Here is a 16,499-nt window from a genome sequence, read left to right as displayed (position 1 = left end):
GACGTCTTCCTTTGAAGGAAGCAGTCTGGCGACTCTGAGGTGGGCTTTCCTATCTCCGGGGCCAAAGTCACTGAGGTGGTTGGAAATCTCCTCGGTGGCAGTGTCACGCCGCCACCGGCGTGACGGCCCATGCTTTTATCTTTGTGTTCATGTTTCCTGTATTACTTTGAAAATCCTAACTCTCCTATCACCCCAGGTCACTTACCCTTCCTGCCGCTCCATAATCACCGGTCCCCGCCCATGATTATGAACACCTGCCACCAATCAAGACAGACAATAAAAGCCACCTGCATTCTCCCCTCCGTTGCCGAAGTGTCACAGTCAGTGCATGGAAGCGTCCCACAGTCCTCGAGTCCTTGTTCCCGTTGCCTTGTTGTTTTGCCTTATTTTCGTGCCTTGTCCTCCCCAGCGGAGCGCCCTTAGTTACCCCTTGTGCCTTGAGCCTTTTTTCCTCCCTAGCGGAGCGCCTTTTGTTGTCCCCTGTACCTTTTGCCTGTTTTTTCCTCCCCAGTGGAGCGTTTTTAGTTCTCCACTTTTTGATTCCCCTTTCTCCTCTCAGGTTGAGAGGAGACAGCTGTTGGCCGGAAATAAACCTGTTGCCTTTGTGGCCTACCTTTATCCTGCGTCTGAGTCCTACCTTTCCTCGTCGTGTCAGTACACTTCGGCCAGCATGGACCCAGCAGGAAAGGTCGAGGCTACGCTGCAGAGCCTTGAGGTCCGGCTTGCCAACCAGGAAAAGGTTCAGCAAGCCGTGATTTCGCAGCTGGAGGAGCTGTCGAGCCAGGTCCACGAATTGGTGAGCCAAACGCGGCGTCGAGCTCCAGCCCCCACCAGACAGCTACCCCTCCCCGAACTCTCTGTCCCGACCACGTCATTTACCGGGGTAGGATTGAGACTGGCCTCCCCAGAACGATACTCCGGTGAACCTGGACAATGTCAGACTTTTCTCACGGAGTGTGACATCCATTTTGAACACTCACCACAGGCATTTTCCACAGCTAGGTCCCGGGTAGCCTTCATGGTGTCCCACCTGACTGGACGGGCTAAAACCTGGGCAACCGCGGAATGGGCCAGGGGCTCCTCGGTCTGCCAAAATGTACAGGATTTTCAAGCCGCCTTGCGCCAGGTCTTTGATCCCGACAACAATGACCGAGAGAAGGCACGAGCATTGAGCCGGCTCCATACAAGAACTCCGCGATTCGTGCTGATCATCGCCGACGAGAGTTGACCAAGTCCAGCGGGCACCATAGAAGGGTAGAACCAACCCCCTTTTCACCGCCAATGGAAACAGAAATGCCACAGCTCATCTTACCTCCCCGACCAGCGCCAAGGGAAGTGCGTAACGTTGAGGAGGAACCCATGCAGCTTGGTCGGGCCCAGTTAACCACCGAGGAGCGACAGCGTCGCCGCCAAGAAGGCCGCTGCTTCTACTGTGGTGAACTTGGTCATCTGGTGGGAACTTGCACCGCGAAAAGAGGTTCACCGGTGAGTTTCCTGTCACCCCGACCTGCTAAGACACAAAGAATCACGCAAGCCCAGATACGCCACCATGCTATGACCATTGACATGCCAGCCCTCATCGATTCCGGTTCCGACGAGAGCCTCCTGGACTGGGGCCTCGTTAAGCAAGTATGAGCCACCACCGAACCCCTTCCCCGGACCATCCAGGCCAGAGCCCTGAATGGCAAGGAGCTCTTCAGCATCACCCACATCACCGAACCCCTGGAAGTACGAATTGGACAACACATCGAAAATCTCCGTTTCCACGTAATCCATGCTTCGTCTACCACTTTGGTTCTGGGACACCCTTGGCTACGTCAACACAACCCCCGAATCGACTGGAACTCCGGGAACGTACTGGAATGGGGAAAAGACTGTATGGAACACGTCTTGGACCAATCAGCGACCAGTGCATCCTCAGCCGCAGTCAACCTGGTGACTCTTGAGCCTCTCGCCCCTGAACCTTGCGTGCTGCAGCCTCTTACCCCTGAGCCTCGCCTGCTGCAGCCTCAAGCCCCCGAGCCTCGCTGGGTGCCGCCTCAAGCCCCCGAGCCTCGCCGGGTGCAGCTCGAAGACCCTAAGCCACGCCAAGTCTCTGCATCACGTCACGCCAAGCCTCTGCATCACGTCATGCCAAGTCACTGCATCACGCCGTCCACGCCAAAGCCGTCTACCAAGTCAAACGAGATTCCCGTGGTACCTTCCGAACCTGATCTTTCGTTAAAATAAAGTCTGTTATCTGGAACATCCTGAATGGCCCCGACGGGACTCTCGTCTGGCGTCGGGGACGCCCTCCTGAACTGCCTCTTGTCTGGGACGGATGGGTGGGCCGTGTTCCCGCCTCCGTGCCCCCTTCCACCCGCCCTTGTTTTTTGGACTTTTTATGTTGAAGGGCCGTCAAGAGCCGGCCATTGAGGGGGGGGTACTGTCACGCTGCCACCGGCGTGACGGCCCACGCTTTTATCTTAGTGTTCATGTTTCCTGTTTTACCCTGAAAATCTAACTCTCCTCTCACCCCAGGTCACTTGCCCTTCCTGCCGCTCACTAATTACCGGTCCCCGCCCATGATTATCACCACCTTCCACCAATCACCTACAGCAATAAAAGCCACCTGCATTCTCCCCTCCGTTGCCGAAGTGTCACAGTCAGTGCATGGAAGCGTCCCACAGTCCTCGAGTCCTTGTTCCCGGTGCCTTGTTGTTTTGCCTTGTTTTTGTGCCTTAGCCTCCACAGCGGAGCGCCTTTAGTTACCCCTTGTGCCTTGAGCCTTGTTTCCTCCCTAGCGGAGCGCCTTTTGTTGTCCCCTGTACCTTTTGCCTGTTTTTTCTTTTTCCTCCCCAGTGGAGCGTTTTTAGTTATCCACTTTTTGATTCCCCTTTCTCCTCTCAAGTTGAGAGGAGACAGCTGTTGGCCGGAAATAAACCTATTGCCTTTGTGGCCTACCTTTATCCTGCGTCTGAGTCCTACCTCTCCTCGTCGTGTCAGTTTTAGTTTTGTTTGAAGGTATTCACAAAGGCAAAGGGCAAAGTTAAAATGTTAATTTACAATGATTCGCCCAGCTCCGCAAACGCAGATGAGTGAATTTGTCGGCTGCGTGACGTCACTCATGCGGATTTTGACAGCACGTACGTATTATTATTTTTCACTCACTCACTCACTCACTCTCTCACTCACTCACAAAAGCTTACATGTGTGAATGAGTGCGTAAAAAAAAACCAAAACGTGCGTGCTTTCAAATTTCCGCGGGAGTGACGTCACGCAGCCGACAATTTCGACCGGGCCCCTTTTACGACACGCAACCCCATCCCCCCACGACCCCCCACCCCCCGCTCTGCGATTGGCTGCAGGGGTGTAAACACTGTCTTTCCACAGAACACATCCATCCATCCATTTTCTTGACCGCTTATTCCTCACAAGGGTTGCGGCTGGCGCCTATCTCAGCTGGCTCTGGGCAGTAGGCGGGGTACACCCTGAACTGGTTGCCAGCCAATCGCAGCAAACCAAACACAAAATTGCAAAATACAGGCTGGGACGGTGGGGGTTTAGGACAAAATCACCACCAGAAATTAAGAGAAGCCCAGATCTGAAAAGTGACAAGTAGTTTGTTTGTTGAAATCCTGCATTTAAAAAAGTGCATTTTCCTGCGTGAAACCGGCAGACTGGGCCTTTAAACTCATAACATTTGGTGGTTAAATCTCATCCCTCATAATAAACATTCAGTTTACCTCAAAATGCTTGTTCAACTTTGATGGCGAATTTTTAAACTGCACATTCACCACAAAAAAATTGAACTCTTTTTAATAAATCAAATTTAAACGGGCATTTAAACTTTACAATTGTATCGGGATCAAAACACTGAAAAAGGGAATGAGGCTTTCGATTCCAACTGCAGCAAAAATGGCGACATCTGCCGATGACTTGATGACAATGCTTGCTCTGAAGCCCCCGGACAATTTCCAACAGCCAATCGTAACGCAGCGGGGGCGTGTCCTGCCTGACTTTCGCCGCACGTCTCCATTCGTTTCTTCACGTGCTCACTGCCGTGGCGGGCGGGTACATCGCGTTTCATCAGACGTCCTCTGCTAATTCATTCTTTCTTATTTGGTGTTGGACTGAACACACAGGACTCCCATCACGATTTTGAAGGTCTGCGACACCGTTTATTAAATGTCGGCGTGTGTTTAAACTCGTCTCGGTGCGCGTTGATGCTTCTCGGCCTAGTTAGCTTAGCTTAGCTTAGCTTGCTAGCCGCTAACAAAGAGAAGCACACAACACGTGGTCAGGAAGAGACCAAGTGTGACTTTGTTGGCATTATTGTGCCAAAATGTCGGCGAGAACGACACCAAAGGACGAGGAGGAACTCTTTGGAGTCAAAGAAGAGAACGAGCAACATTTTCAACTGCTGGACGTTTGCGAGGAGTCTCGAATTGTGCTACACGCAGCAGGTTTGTACACTTCTTATTACTCTCCCTTGCTTAGCACTACTATATAGCGTTAAAAAAATTCACTGCAGTCCGCATTACTGTGCACAGTAATTAAATTCAACTGTTATTTTAAAGAGTGAAATAAATTGATTTGATTGGTTGTGTTACACCTTTTCCTGCTCAGTCTCCCGACTGTGGTCAGGAGACACAGGGGAGGATTTTCCTCCTGGGCCGGAGTCGCCTCCGTGGGTAACTCCCGTCACACGTCGCGTAAGGAGGCACCGGGAGACAGAGGGTCGCACTGTAGTTGTCTTTTTATTCTCCGTTTTCACACACTTTCTGTCATCTCTCCCTCTAACCACGCTTCTAACTCGCCCGTCCACTCCCACCCTTCCGCTCTCTCTCCCGCATGCGCACTCCCCCCCCCTCGCGTCTCTCTCTCTCTCACCCGCAACACTACCCCCACTCTGGATGGTAGTAGCATAATACCACTCCAGCACAGTAACATTATCAATAACCAAATCACCCACTAGTAGGAATTGCACTCACAGGGGCAGTGGTGATAACATTACATTAGGCACAGTGAGGTAGTGACAATATGAGGCTCAACTACAAGACGCATACTCATTCACAATGACTAGAGTGCCATGGGGGAAAGAAATTAAAACACACGCTGGCGATCAACAAAAGGTGACCGGCATTAACGCCAGCAAATCCTGGGATACGGCATATATCGCAAATTACAGCGTATATTATCAAACGTGTAGACAACACTGACAGTACATTTTTATATATATATTTTTTTTTTAACAAAATAACAAAACCATAAAGTCATAACCATATAGCATGTGCTGTAATAACAAAACACTAGAAAAATGACTTCAACCAATTTCAACCAAGGACTGCATGGAACTATCAAGTGCCCTCCTTCATTGCCTAGGTGACCCAGGTGCCATAACGGTTGGGTGGCCTACTTGGGCGTGTCGGTCGCTGAACCTGTGGACCCCTCAGGTGTGACTCACCCACCACCCCCCCACCATCCTCATGCCTAACATGGGAAGGAGTGGGTGGAATGAGCACACCTGAAGCGGGGCCGGACGCAGACGAGGTGACGATGCTTGGACCATCATCAAGCGTGGTCGAGAACAAGTCGCGCAACCCTAAATCACTGTCCGATGGACCATCGGATACAGCTGGGGGTGAGACCTCCATCTTGAGGCTTGGTCCAGAGCCCAGGCGTTGTCCAAGGGCTCGCGACAGCGGTAGTGCTTTAGCTGATCATGATGAACCACTTTCACTTTGGATCTTGGGTTCTTCTGGATGCGATACACTAAATCGTCCAATTGTCCCAGGACAAAGAACGGCCCCTCGTATGATGGGAGAAACTTCCTCACCCTGTTCTTAACTTGACGGGTACCTTTCACAAAATACCACACGGGATCTCCAATCTTGTACTGGGTGTGGCAGCAGTTCTTGTCATATTGTCTCTTTGCGCGTGTGACCGACTCACCCAGAGCTTCTCGGGAGATCGTATGGGCCAGCTCCAGCCTTTCGCGCATCTGTTGGATGTACTCTGGACCCGATGGTTGGTTCTCTGGGTCGGGAGGCAGCCCTGCAACAAGGTCCACTGGTTCACTCACTTCTCGGCCAAACATCATGAAATTGGGCGTGAACCCGGTGGCACTGTGCTTGGTCGCCCTGTAGGCCATGACGGCGTAAGGGACCATGAGATCCCAGTCCCAATGGCAACGGTCTGCGGAGGTGGCCAGGATCTTTTGAAGGGTGGCATTAAAACGTTCCACCTGGCCATCTGACTGTGGTCTAAACGGTGTCGTGTGAGTCTTTTCGATACCGAACAAGCTGCACATTCCTTGGAACACTTCAGATTCAAAGTTGCGTCCTTGGTCACTGTGCAGTGCGTGAGGTATCCCGTAGCGGCACACCCACTCAGATGCGACGACTTCGGCGACAGTCACAGCTCGTTCATCCGGGAGTGGAAACGCCTCTGTCCATTTCGTGAAATAGTCTTGTATCACGAGCACGTACCGGTTTCCGCGCTCAGTCTCATTGAGTGGTCCCATAATGTCCAGGGCAATGCGCTCCATTGGGGCCCCCACCCTTACAGTTCCCATTGGAGCTTGCGGCCTTTTGAGTGGGCGGGCCCTCGACGCACAGCTGGTACAAGTCTGACACCAGAGGGCGACATCCTCTCGCATGTGGTACCAGTAGTATCGTGTTTGCAGTCTGGTCACGGTCCGCTCTACACCAAAATGCCCACCCACGGCTCCGTCGTGCATCTGCTTCATCACTTCAGGTTGTAGCCTGCGTGGCAGCAGAATTTGTGGGTAGAATTGGGTGTCGTCTAGGCAGTAGAAGCGACGAGCCAGGACCCCATCTCTGAAGTAGAGTCGTTTCCATTGCGACCAATACGTCTTAACGGCTGGGCTGCATGGCGCCACTGCAGTCCAAGGGGGGCGCTCGGTGCTGGCCCTCATCCAGGCGCGTATAGGTGCAATGTCGGCATCCGCGTCCTGGGCTTGGCTCAGCTCTCCCATGGTCCAGCCAGGAAACAAAGACGCAGTATCAGGGGTATCAGTCACGTATATTCTCTCGGTCAGTTTAACTACATGCACGTTAGTGTTCATGTTTTGATCTAAAGTCTCAGTGTTGGGTGTAGGGGTGCTCTGACTTACCCCCACTAGACCCAACACTGTGGACGTGGGTCGTCCCTCTACCCCCACTGGACTCGGCGAAGGGGAACGGCAGTCAGAGTCCAAGTCACACTGGACTGCCCGATGAGTGATGTCCTTTGAGTGCGAGGAGGGCTCTTGTATTTTACACGCACAGGATTGTCGACAGGGCCTTCTGGAGAGACCATCTGCATTGGAGTGCACACGACCCGGACGGTGGACGATTTCAAAGTCGTATTCAGCAAGCTTCTCGAGCCATCGAGCTAACTGCCCCTCTGGCTCTCTCATTCTCGTTAGCCACCGTAAGCTGCTGTGGTCCGTGCGCACCTTGAAGTGTCGTCCCAGGAGATATTGGCGGAAATGGGACGTGAAATCCACAATGGCCAGTAGCTCACGTCTCGTGGTGCAGTAATTTTGTTCAGTTTTCGCCAGCTTACGACTGCCATAAGCCAGCACACGCTCGACGCCCTGCTGCACTTGCGACAGTACAGCCCCGAGACCAGCGTCACTTGCATCAGTGTCCAGAATAATATCGCCACAGTCGAGAGGATAGCCAAGGACAGGTGCTGAGGTGAGGCGACACTTAAGTTCGTCGAAAGCTGCTTGGTGTTCGGTGTGCCACTGGAAGCGAGCGTTCTTCTTAGTCAAGTTGTGCAGGGGCTCAGCAATCGAAGCAAAATCTTTTACAAAACGACGGTAATACGAGGCCAGACCAATGAATCGTCTGACCTCCTGGATCGAGGTCGGGGTGGGCCATGTCTGAACTTTCTGGACTTTGCTGGGGTCGGTGGCCACACCGTGCTCCGATACTATGTGGCCAAGGTACGCAACTTGTCATCGGAAGAGGCAACACTTAGCTGGTTTCAGTTTCAGGTTAGCACGCTGGAGTCTGTCGAACACCTTGCTCAAACGCTGAAGCATCTCGCCCACGTCCCTGGCCAGTACAATTATGTCATCTAAATAGACCAAGCAGGTCTCCCATTGCATGCCAGCCAGCACCCGGTCCATCAGCCTCTGGAAGGTCGCTGGAGCGTTGCAGAGGCCGAATGGCATGACATTCCATTCAAAGAGGCCTGTCCTTGTACAAAAGGCGGCGGCTTTGCGTGCTCTTGGGGTCAACTCTACTTGCCAGTAGCCCGAAGCAAGGTCTAACGTGCTGAACCATTTGGCATTGGAGAGTGTATCCAGCGTATCCTGGATACGGGGCAGCGGGTACGCGTCAGTTATGGTACGGTCGTTAAGGGCTCTGTAGTCTATGCAAAGACGGTACGTGCCATCCTTTTTACGCACCATAACAATGGGCGATGCCCAGCTGCTGTGGCTCTGTTGAGCAACACCGCATTGCAGGCTGTCGCGGATCTGCTGGTCTGCATGTTGCTGTTTTTCTCCAGCCATCCTCCTGGGCGGCTGTTTGACTGGAGCTCCAGGACGAGTCACGATGTCGTGTTGGACAAGACTAGTTCGGCCTAGGTCGGTGGGCCCTGTGGAAAACACATGTCCATAAGTGCACAGCAGACGCTTAAGTTGCGGCTGATCACAGTCATCGAGGTCCGTGGCACTCTGGGCATAGAGCTCTTGCAGATGGTGAGGGACCACAAGTGGGCTAGTGGGTGTGTCCCTGGCTGGGTGTCCACTGGGAGGTTGCACGACCTCAGCTGGTTGTAGGAGCCCGGCAATGGATCCTTCTTTAATAGTTACAGATTTGTTGCCCGGATTGAATAGTCGAATGGGGACGGTCTTGGAAGGCTGTGCATGGATCAGGACTCTGGCAACGAGGACTTTGTGTTTCTCAACAAAGCCTTTTGTAGGACTGAGCATCATGTTGTCTAAGGTCACCACCCCTAAATTTACATCACCCTTCACCATAAACTCCTGCCCCGGTTCAACAACAACAGTTCTGGATACTCTCACCGCCCGTGACTTTGGGCGGCCTTCAGCTTGGTAGTAGGGTACTTCCTCGCTGAACAGGACAATGCGGCGTCGGCCGAAATCGAGGCGAGCTTCGGCTCCAGCGAGAAATGGATGCCCTAGCAGCACTTCGTTGCCAGATATGTCAGCCACTACGAAGTCAACGGTCACCTGACGGTTGCTGATCTCAATGGGTACCTGAGCCTCACCCAACACGGGCACTTCTCCTGGCCCCACCCCCACCAGAGTCTCGACAGCCGATGGTTGCAAAGGTGGCCTCACGTCCGGGTGGATGGCGTTATAATAGTGCAGCGGCAGCACGCTTCTTCGGGCCCCACTGTCCAAAACGGCGCCTACTTTTAATTCGTAGAGGTGTACGGCGATGCACATTTCCTTGTTGGCCATGGTCGAGGCAGGTCTGTCACCCGAGTTGCTGCCCAAAGTTGAAGTCTTGGTGGTTTTCCGAGGAGAGGGACACTGTTTTTGAATATGGCCCCAGCCTTGACAGTTGTGGCAGCGAACACCACTCTTTTTCAAGTCTTTGCGTTGGTCCGGCATCGAGGGCATGTTTTGGATGAATTTACTGGGTGAGAGGCTGGTGTTAGATAGAGCTTCAGTGAGGGGCTCCTCCTTCTCCCGGACGACAGCAGCCCGGGGTCGACATCCAGCAGCGTAACGTGCTCCCAACTGCATGGCGTTGGTGACATACGACGCAGCCCTTTTGGTGGTCTCATGTTGGCGAGCTATTTCATATGCATGAGCTAGTGTTACCGGCCTTTTCTCCAACAGCTTCTGGACCATTTCAGCATCACCTAAACCATTTGTGAACACTTCAACAGCAATGGAATCTTGCTCAGTTTCTGCCTTGTCACCATAAGCTACAGCTATCCTTCCATAAATGTCATCCCTGAACACATGCAGGGCCTCCCCCTGTTTACGCACCCGCTGCCGGAGTTCTACAGCGACTGCAGCTGCATGATCAGAAGAGGGGCCGTATGCTGTTTCGAGCTCATCCACCAGGCGGCGATAATCCCACTTCCCTGAGCGCGGGTTACGGTGGACGATGGCGCCTGCTGCTCCAACCAAACAGAATTTCAACTGTGTTGTCATTGTCTTTTCCGACCAATAATTTGCCTCGGCACAGCTCTCGAACCTGTGCAGAAATTCTCTCCATGGGGTGCTGCCGTCATACTGGCCAGGAAGTAAAGTGGGGATCCTTTCTCTGGGATCATCATCGTCGTCACTATCTGATCTGGGCTGACGAAACGACTTATGGGTCCGACCTTGCCCAGAATGACACTGAGGGCATGCTAGGTTTTCCTGACGGTCCACTGCATTAATCTGTTCGCATTCCATAAACTTGTTGGGGGCTGGTGTGCTATGTACAAAACTTCCCAAGTGAGCAGAGACGAATGGGTTAGAGTATATTGTTTTTGCTTGTGGGGTGGGGGCTGAATAATCATGCATACTGTTCGTGCTGTGGAGGCGGCAACAGTCGTCATCAATAAAGGGATTTGTCCGGGAAAGCTGTGGCGGGGTGAGCAATTCCTCCCCATTAACACACGTGCTTGCACAACTTGCATCACACAAAAATGGGTTATAATGTTCACATCTTGCCACAGGCTTGTCTTGGTTAGCTCCTTTAATCCACTCAGCACTTTTGGGGACATCATCCGGTAGTACACACGGGTAGTTAGCTCCCAGTCCAAACTTTTCACGGGGTTGGCGAGCGGCAGCCATCGTGAGTTAGCTTAGCTACGGCTAATGGACGTTGTTGATCCACTACTTTTATGTTCGTATTTCTCGGTGCTCACCCTCCTCTTGACAACGTGAAAGAGAGTCCCTTCGTGGTCGCCAATGTTACACCTTTTCCTGCTCAGTCTCCCGACCGTGGTCAGGAGACACAGGGGAGGATTTTCCTCCTGGGCCGGAGTCGCCTCCGGGGGTAACTCCCGTCACACGTCGCGTAAGGAGGCACCGGGAGACAGAGGGTCGCACTGTAGTTGTCTTTTTATTCTCCGTTTTCACACACTTTCTGTCATCTCTCCCTCTAACCACGCTTCTATCTCGCCCGTCCACTCCCACCCTTCCGCTCTCTCTCCCGCATGCGCACTCCCCCCCCCTCGCGTCTCTCTCTCTCTCACCCGCAACAGTTGATTCCGGACAGGGGCCGATTATACAGTCATGAGACAGTCATACCAATGTATCTGACAAGACGTGTGCTATTTTAAGAACACTTAGGTGCACAATAAGACTGTATTAAAACGGTGGTACAATACTACAAATTATTTTTTTGTCGGTATACATAGCCCTGTTTCCCACATACATTTTTTTTTTTTTTTTTACAAAACAGTCACAGTTTTGTCATGATTACTGCATTATTACATTCCACTGCTGTTGCAACCGGTGTTAATTTTGACAAGAAATTTTAATTTAGTTTTAGTTATAGTCTTTTGACTAAAATTAACAAGTTTGAGTCATAATTTAGTCTTCTGATTGTATTTTAGTTTTGATCCAATTTTAGTCGACTAAATTCACAGTTTAGTCTATTTTCCTTCAGCATACGTTTAAACTTTTATGCAGAAAATTATAGCACACCTATTTGTGACTTTAGTTTAACACGCAAGACACATTTCATACAATGGTGTCTTTATTGTTTCAATGAATCATGTTCAACTGACAATAATGTAACTTTTCACCTGAATAAGAAAAAGTGCATAATTTAAATTGCTTGAGATTAATCTTACAGCTGCACAATTTATGTTTATGTACAACACTTTGTATACAGCAATGCCTGTTCTTAGAGCGCTTTATAAATAAAGTTGAGTTGAGTTAAAGTGCAGTGAACACAACATTTTTTGAGTGGTTCTTTTCTCATTCATTCTGATTGGATTGTGTGAATTTTCACGACCGTGTTGTTTTCATTTTCATTTTAGTCATTGACGAAATTGTCAGTCAATTTTAATCATAGTTATTGTCTGAATGAATGGCTTCTATTTTAGTTTTCATTTAATTTTCGTCGGGAAAAACAATTAGTCACGAAAATTATCATGTAAATATTTTGGCGACAAAAATATCACTGGTTGCAACTGTAACATTCACGAAGACGGGAGTCAATGACAATCGATTCCGTTTTGCACATAAGGGCCGAGTTCATATGGGCATATATGCGAACTGCGCACAAGACGACACATGAAAATGGAATGAAGCGGTTGCGCTTAATTAAGGTAAATTAATGAGTGAATTAATTAATGGAGGAAAGATTGAGGACTGGAGTAAGGCTCACTTTCTGTTGAAATCAGGTCACTTCCTGTTGAAATTGGACTACTTCCTATTGATAGGTCACCTCCTGTTGAAATCGGGCCACTTCCTGTTGAAATTGGACTACTTCCTATTGGTAGGTCACTTCCTGTTGAAATCGGGCCACTTCCTGTTGAAATTGGACTACTTCCTATTGATAGGTCACTTCCTGTTGAAATTGGGCTACTTCCTATTGATAGGTCAATTTCTGTTGAAATCGGGCCACTTCCTGTTGATTCTAAGTCGCTTCCAGGTCACTTCCTATTGAAATCAGGTCACTTCCGGGTCACTTCCTGTTGAAAACATGTCAGTTCCTGTTGATTTCAGGTCACTTCCTATTGAAATCAGGTCACTTTCTGTTGAAATTGTGTCACTTCCTGTTGAAATTGTGTCACTTCCTGTTGATTTAAAGCCACTTCTGAGTCACTTCCTGTTCATTTTATGCCATTTCCTGCTCACTTCCTATTGAAATCAGGTCACTTCCTGTTGAAATCGTGTTGCTTCCTGTTGATTTGATGCCACTTCTGGGTCACTTTCTGTTGATTTTAGGCCATTTCCGAGTGATTTCCTGTTGAAATAAGGTCACTTCCTGTTGATTTTTGGCCATTTCTGGGTAACTTCCTGTTCAAATCAACAGGTCACTTCCTATTGAAATCAGTTCACTTCTGGGTCACTTCCTGTTGAAAACAAGTCAGTTCCTGTTGATTTCAGGTCACTTCCTATTGAAAGCAGGTCACTTTCTGTTGAAATTGTGTCACTTCCTGTTGATTTCAGGTCATTTCCTATTGAAATCAGGTCACTTTCTGTTGAAATTGTGTCACTTACTGTTGATTTGAAGCCACTTCTGGGTCACTTCCTGTTCATTTTATGCCATTTCCGGGTCACTTCCTATTGAAATCAGGTCACTTCCTGTTGAAATCGTGTTGCTTCCTGTTGATTTGATGCCACTTCTGGGTCACTTTCTGTTGATTTTAGGCCATTTCCGGGTCATTTCCTGTTGAAATCAGGTCACTTCCTGTTGATTTTTGGCCATTTCTGGGTAACTTCCTATTCAAATCAACAGGTCACTTCCTATTGAAATCAGGTCACTTCCAGGTCATTCCTGTTGAAAACAAGTCATTTCCTGTTGAAATCAGGTCACTTCCTATTCAAGCCGGGGCATTTCCTGGCGAGAATCCCTGGTGTACCAAATCAATTGGCCAAGATGGCTGCCGCTGAGGGCAGGCGTAGGGTACAAAATAGTGAATTGTGGGTAAGGCGTGAATATTTGGAATATGTTTAAATTGGAAAGATGAGAATGGGATGAATCATGTGGAAGTAGGGGTCTTCCAGCCTAACTATGGTTACAAATAGGAGTTTTAATTTTCTATGTAAAAGTTAGTCGACTTCAATCAATAGAGAGATTAAAATGGTTTTAGATTTGACCTTATATCGGCTGTCAGATTTTTAACAAGGCCAATACTTTTTTTCCTTTTTCTTTTTGTTTTTTGGATGGGCCAATCCGAGTGTGCGGTGGCCCCAAGTCGAGGTGCACTGTAGAAACAATAATGCACATCATCTCACGCTGGAAATTTGACTTGACCAACCCAAATGTGTGTTTGTCTTCTTGTGTCCTGCAGACGTCGCTGAGAAATATCTTCGTCCTGACCAAGAGGACATGAAGCCTCCGAATGTTAAAGAGGAGGAAGAACATCCTTACATCGAAGAGGAAGAAAAGCCCGTTCGTGTCAAAGAGGAGGAGGTTGAGGATGACGTCACCAAGTCACCAATGACCTTCGCCCCTTTAAAGAGTGAAGATGAAGTCAAGGGTGAGAGTGAGGAGGGCAGAGGGGCGGAGCCTCCAAACAGGATCTTAAATCCTCAAAACATGATTCCAGAAAGTGATGCAGACCACTGGGGATCATCAAAAGCAAAAAGTGATGACATAAGGTCCCTTTCTTCTTATGATGATGATGATAATGATAATGATGATAATCTGGATGGTAATGATGAACATGCTGCTGATGATAGGTCGTGTCACACTGACGACAAATCCTGCGAATGTTCTCACTGTGGGAAAACATTGAGTTCAAAAGGAAGTTTGAAAATTCACTTGAGAAGACACACTGGGGAAAAACCTTTTTCTTGTTTAGATTGTGGCAAAAGCTTCTCTTGGAAGTCACATTTAACAACACATAAAAGAATCCATAGTGGCGAGAAACCTTTTTCTTGCTCAGACTGTGGCAAAAGTTTCTCTCAGAAGTCAGCTTTAACAACACATACAAGAAGACACACTGGGGAAAAACCTTTTTCTTGTTTAGATTGTGGCAAAAGCTTCTCTCGGAAGTCAGCTTTAACAAGGCATAAAAGAAGACACACTGGGGAAAAACCTTTTTCTTGTTTAGATTGTGGCAAAAGCTTCTCTTGGAAGTCAGATTTCACAATACATACAAGAAGACACGCTGGCGAGGAACCTTTTTCTTGCTCAGATTGTGGCAAAAACTTCTTTTGGAAGTCAGATTTAACAACACATACAAGAAGACACACTGGGGAAAAACCTTTTTCTTGTTTAGATTGTGGCAAAAACTTTTTTTGGAAGTCAGATTTAACAACACATACAAGAAGACACACTGGGGAAAAACCTTTTTCTTGTTTAGATTGTGGCAAAAACTTCTTTCGGAAGTCTGCTTTAACAACACATACAAGAAGACACACTGGGGAAAAACCTTTTTCTTGTTTAGATTGTGGCAAAAGCTTCTCTCAGAAGTCAGCTTTAACAACACATACAAGAATCCATAGTGGCGAGAAACCTTTTTCTTGCTCAGACTGTTGTAAAAGCTTCTCTTCGAAGTCAGACTTAACGATACATACAAGAAGACACACTGGAAAAAAACTTTTTGCTTGTACCCACTGTGGCAAAAGCTTCTCTCAGAAGTCACATTTAACATTACATTCAAGAACACACACTGGGGAAAAACCTTTTTCTTGCTCAGCCTGTGGCAAAAGCTTCCCTGCCAAGTCTGAAATAAGAACACACACACGGGACAGAAACCATATTCATGCACAAAATTTGTGGAAAGCTTTGCTTCCACCAATTCTTTAACAGCACATGCAAAAACACACACTGGAGAGAAACCGTATTCCTGCTCAGATTGTGGAAAAAGCTTCTCTTCCACGTCAAATTTAAGACAGCACACAAGAACACATGGTGCGAAGGAACCATTCAGTTGCAGTGTTTGTGCTAAAAGATTCTCTTCTAAAAAGCTTGCTGAGAGACACGAGTCTGCTTGTGACAATAGCAGCCATCTTTGAAGCTTCAAAAAATGAAGGGAAGTGAGACTGGTGTGCTGTAAAAGTGTCAGTGAATCTTAAAAGTGTAAATGTAATGCTTTCAAAACTACTCAACCTGTAAATATTAAATGTTTGCTGTTAATGTGTTTAAATGTCAATGTATGTTTTTTTTGTACGTAATTTAGGAAGTTATTTTTGTTTGCTTCTAAATGTTAATGGTTGTTTGTTGATGTTTGTAGGTGTTGTGTATTTGCTTGTGTGAAGCACATTGAGTTGCCTTGTGTATGAAATAGAAATAAAGCCACCTTGCAATTTTCCCCAAATAAGCGTCGAGAATACGTTCAGACACACAAAGCCATCTGCGATTAAAAATTTTTGTTGAACAGTGTTATCACTGAAATGATTGACGCAAAAGTCCTACTTTTTTTTTTTTTTTTTTTTCTTTTTTTGTTGCTAACTCAACCTGAGATCAAACCACCACAGCTCCATGCGAGCTAACACGCCATATGCTCGTGCATTTTGCACATTTTATCTTTCTATGTAACAATTTTCGCCTTCCCAGTCCCGGCGGCCGCAACTGCACCTCATAAGGTACGCGCTGCCGTGGATGGCCGATCAGCCCCTGGCTTATGCTATTTTCACGCACGTTTTGGAACCAAGGCGAAGAGGTGCCGCGCCCCTTGCTCCTTTGTTGCGTCGGAAAACGGCAACGCCTCCACTCAGTTGCAGCTGTGAGTGGGGGCGCACAGTGCCGACTGCTGTTTATCATGGACACCCTCTCCAGACTCAAATTCCTTTGTGACTCCGGCGCCCGCAGAAGCGTGTTGCCTGCCTCGGCTGAAGATGCTGCCGGGGGCACTCACGGCCCGCACCTGTCAGCGGCCAACGATGCACCGATCCGGACCTA

General features: G+C 48.6%; 1 protein-coding gene across 1 annotated transcript in view; it reads left to right on the top strand.

Annotated features, from left to right (window-relative positions):
- LOC144009737 (uncharacterized) overlaps positions 1-15,886 on the top strand; it is a 29,179-nt gene extending 13,293 nt beyond the window's left edge. Inside the window, exon 3 of the mRNA XM_077509625.1 lies at positions 14,415-15,886. Within this exon, the coding sequence (XP_077365751.1) occupies positions 14,415-15,404 (990 nt within the window). The 3' untranslated portion in view covers positions 15,405-15,886. The remainder of the gene's footprint in view (positions 1-14,414) is intronic.
- The last annotated feature ends 613 nt before the right edge of the window (positions 15,887-16,499 follow it).

Source organism: Festucalex cinctus, chromosome 1 (assembly GCF_051991245.1).
Source record: "Festucalex cinctus isolate MCC-2025b chromosome 1, RoL_Fcin_1.0, whole genome shotgun sequence".
Lineage (NCBI taxonomy): Eukaryota > Metazoa > Chordata > Actinopteri > Syngnathiformes > Syngnathidae > Festucalex > Festucalex cinctus.
Note: the sequence above shows the minus strand (reverse complement) of the source record. Positions and strands in the feature narration are given on the sequence as shown.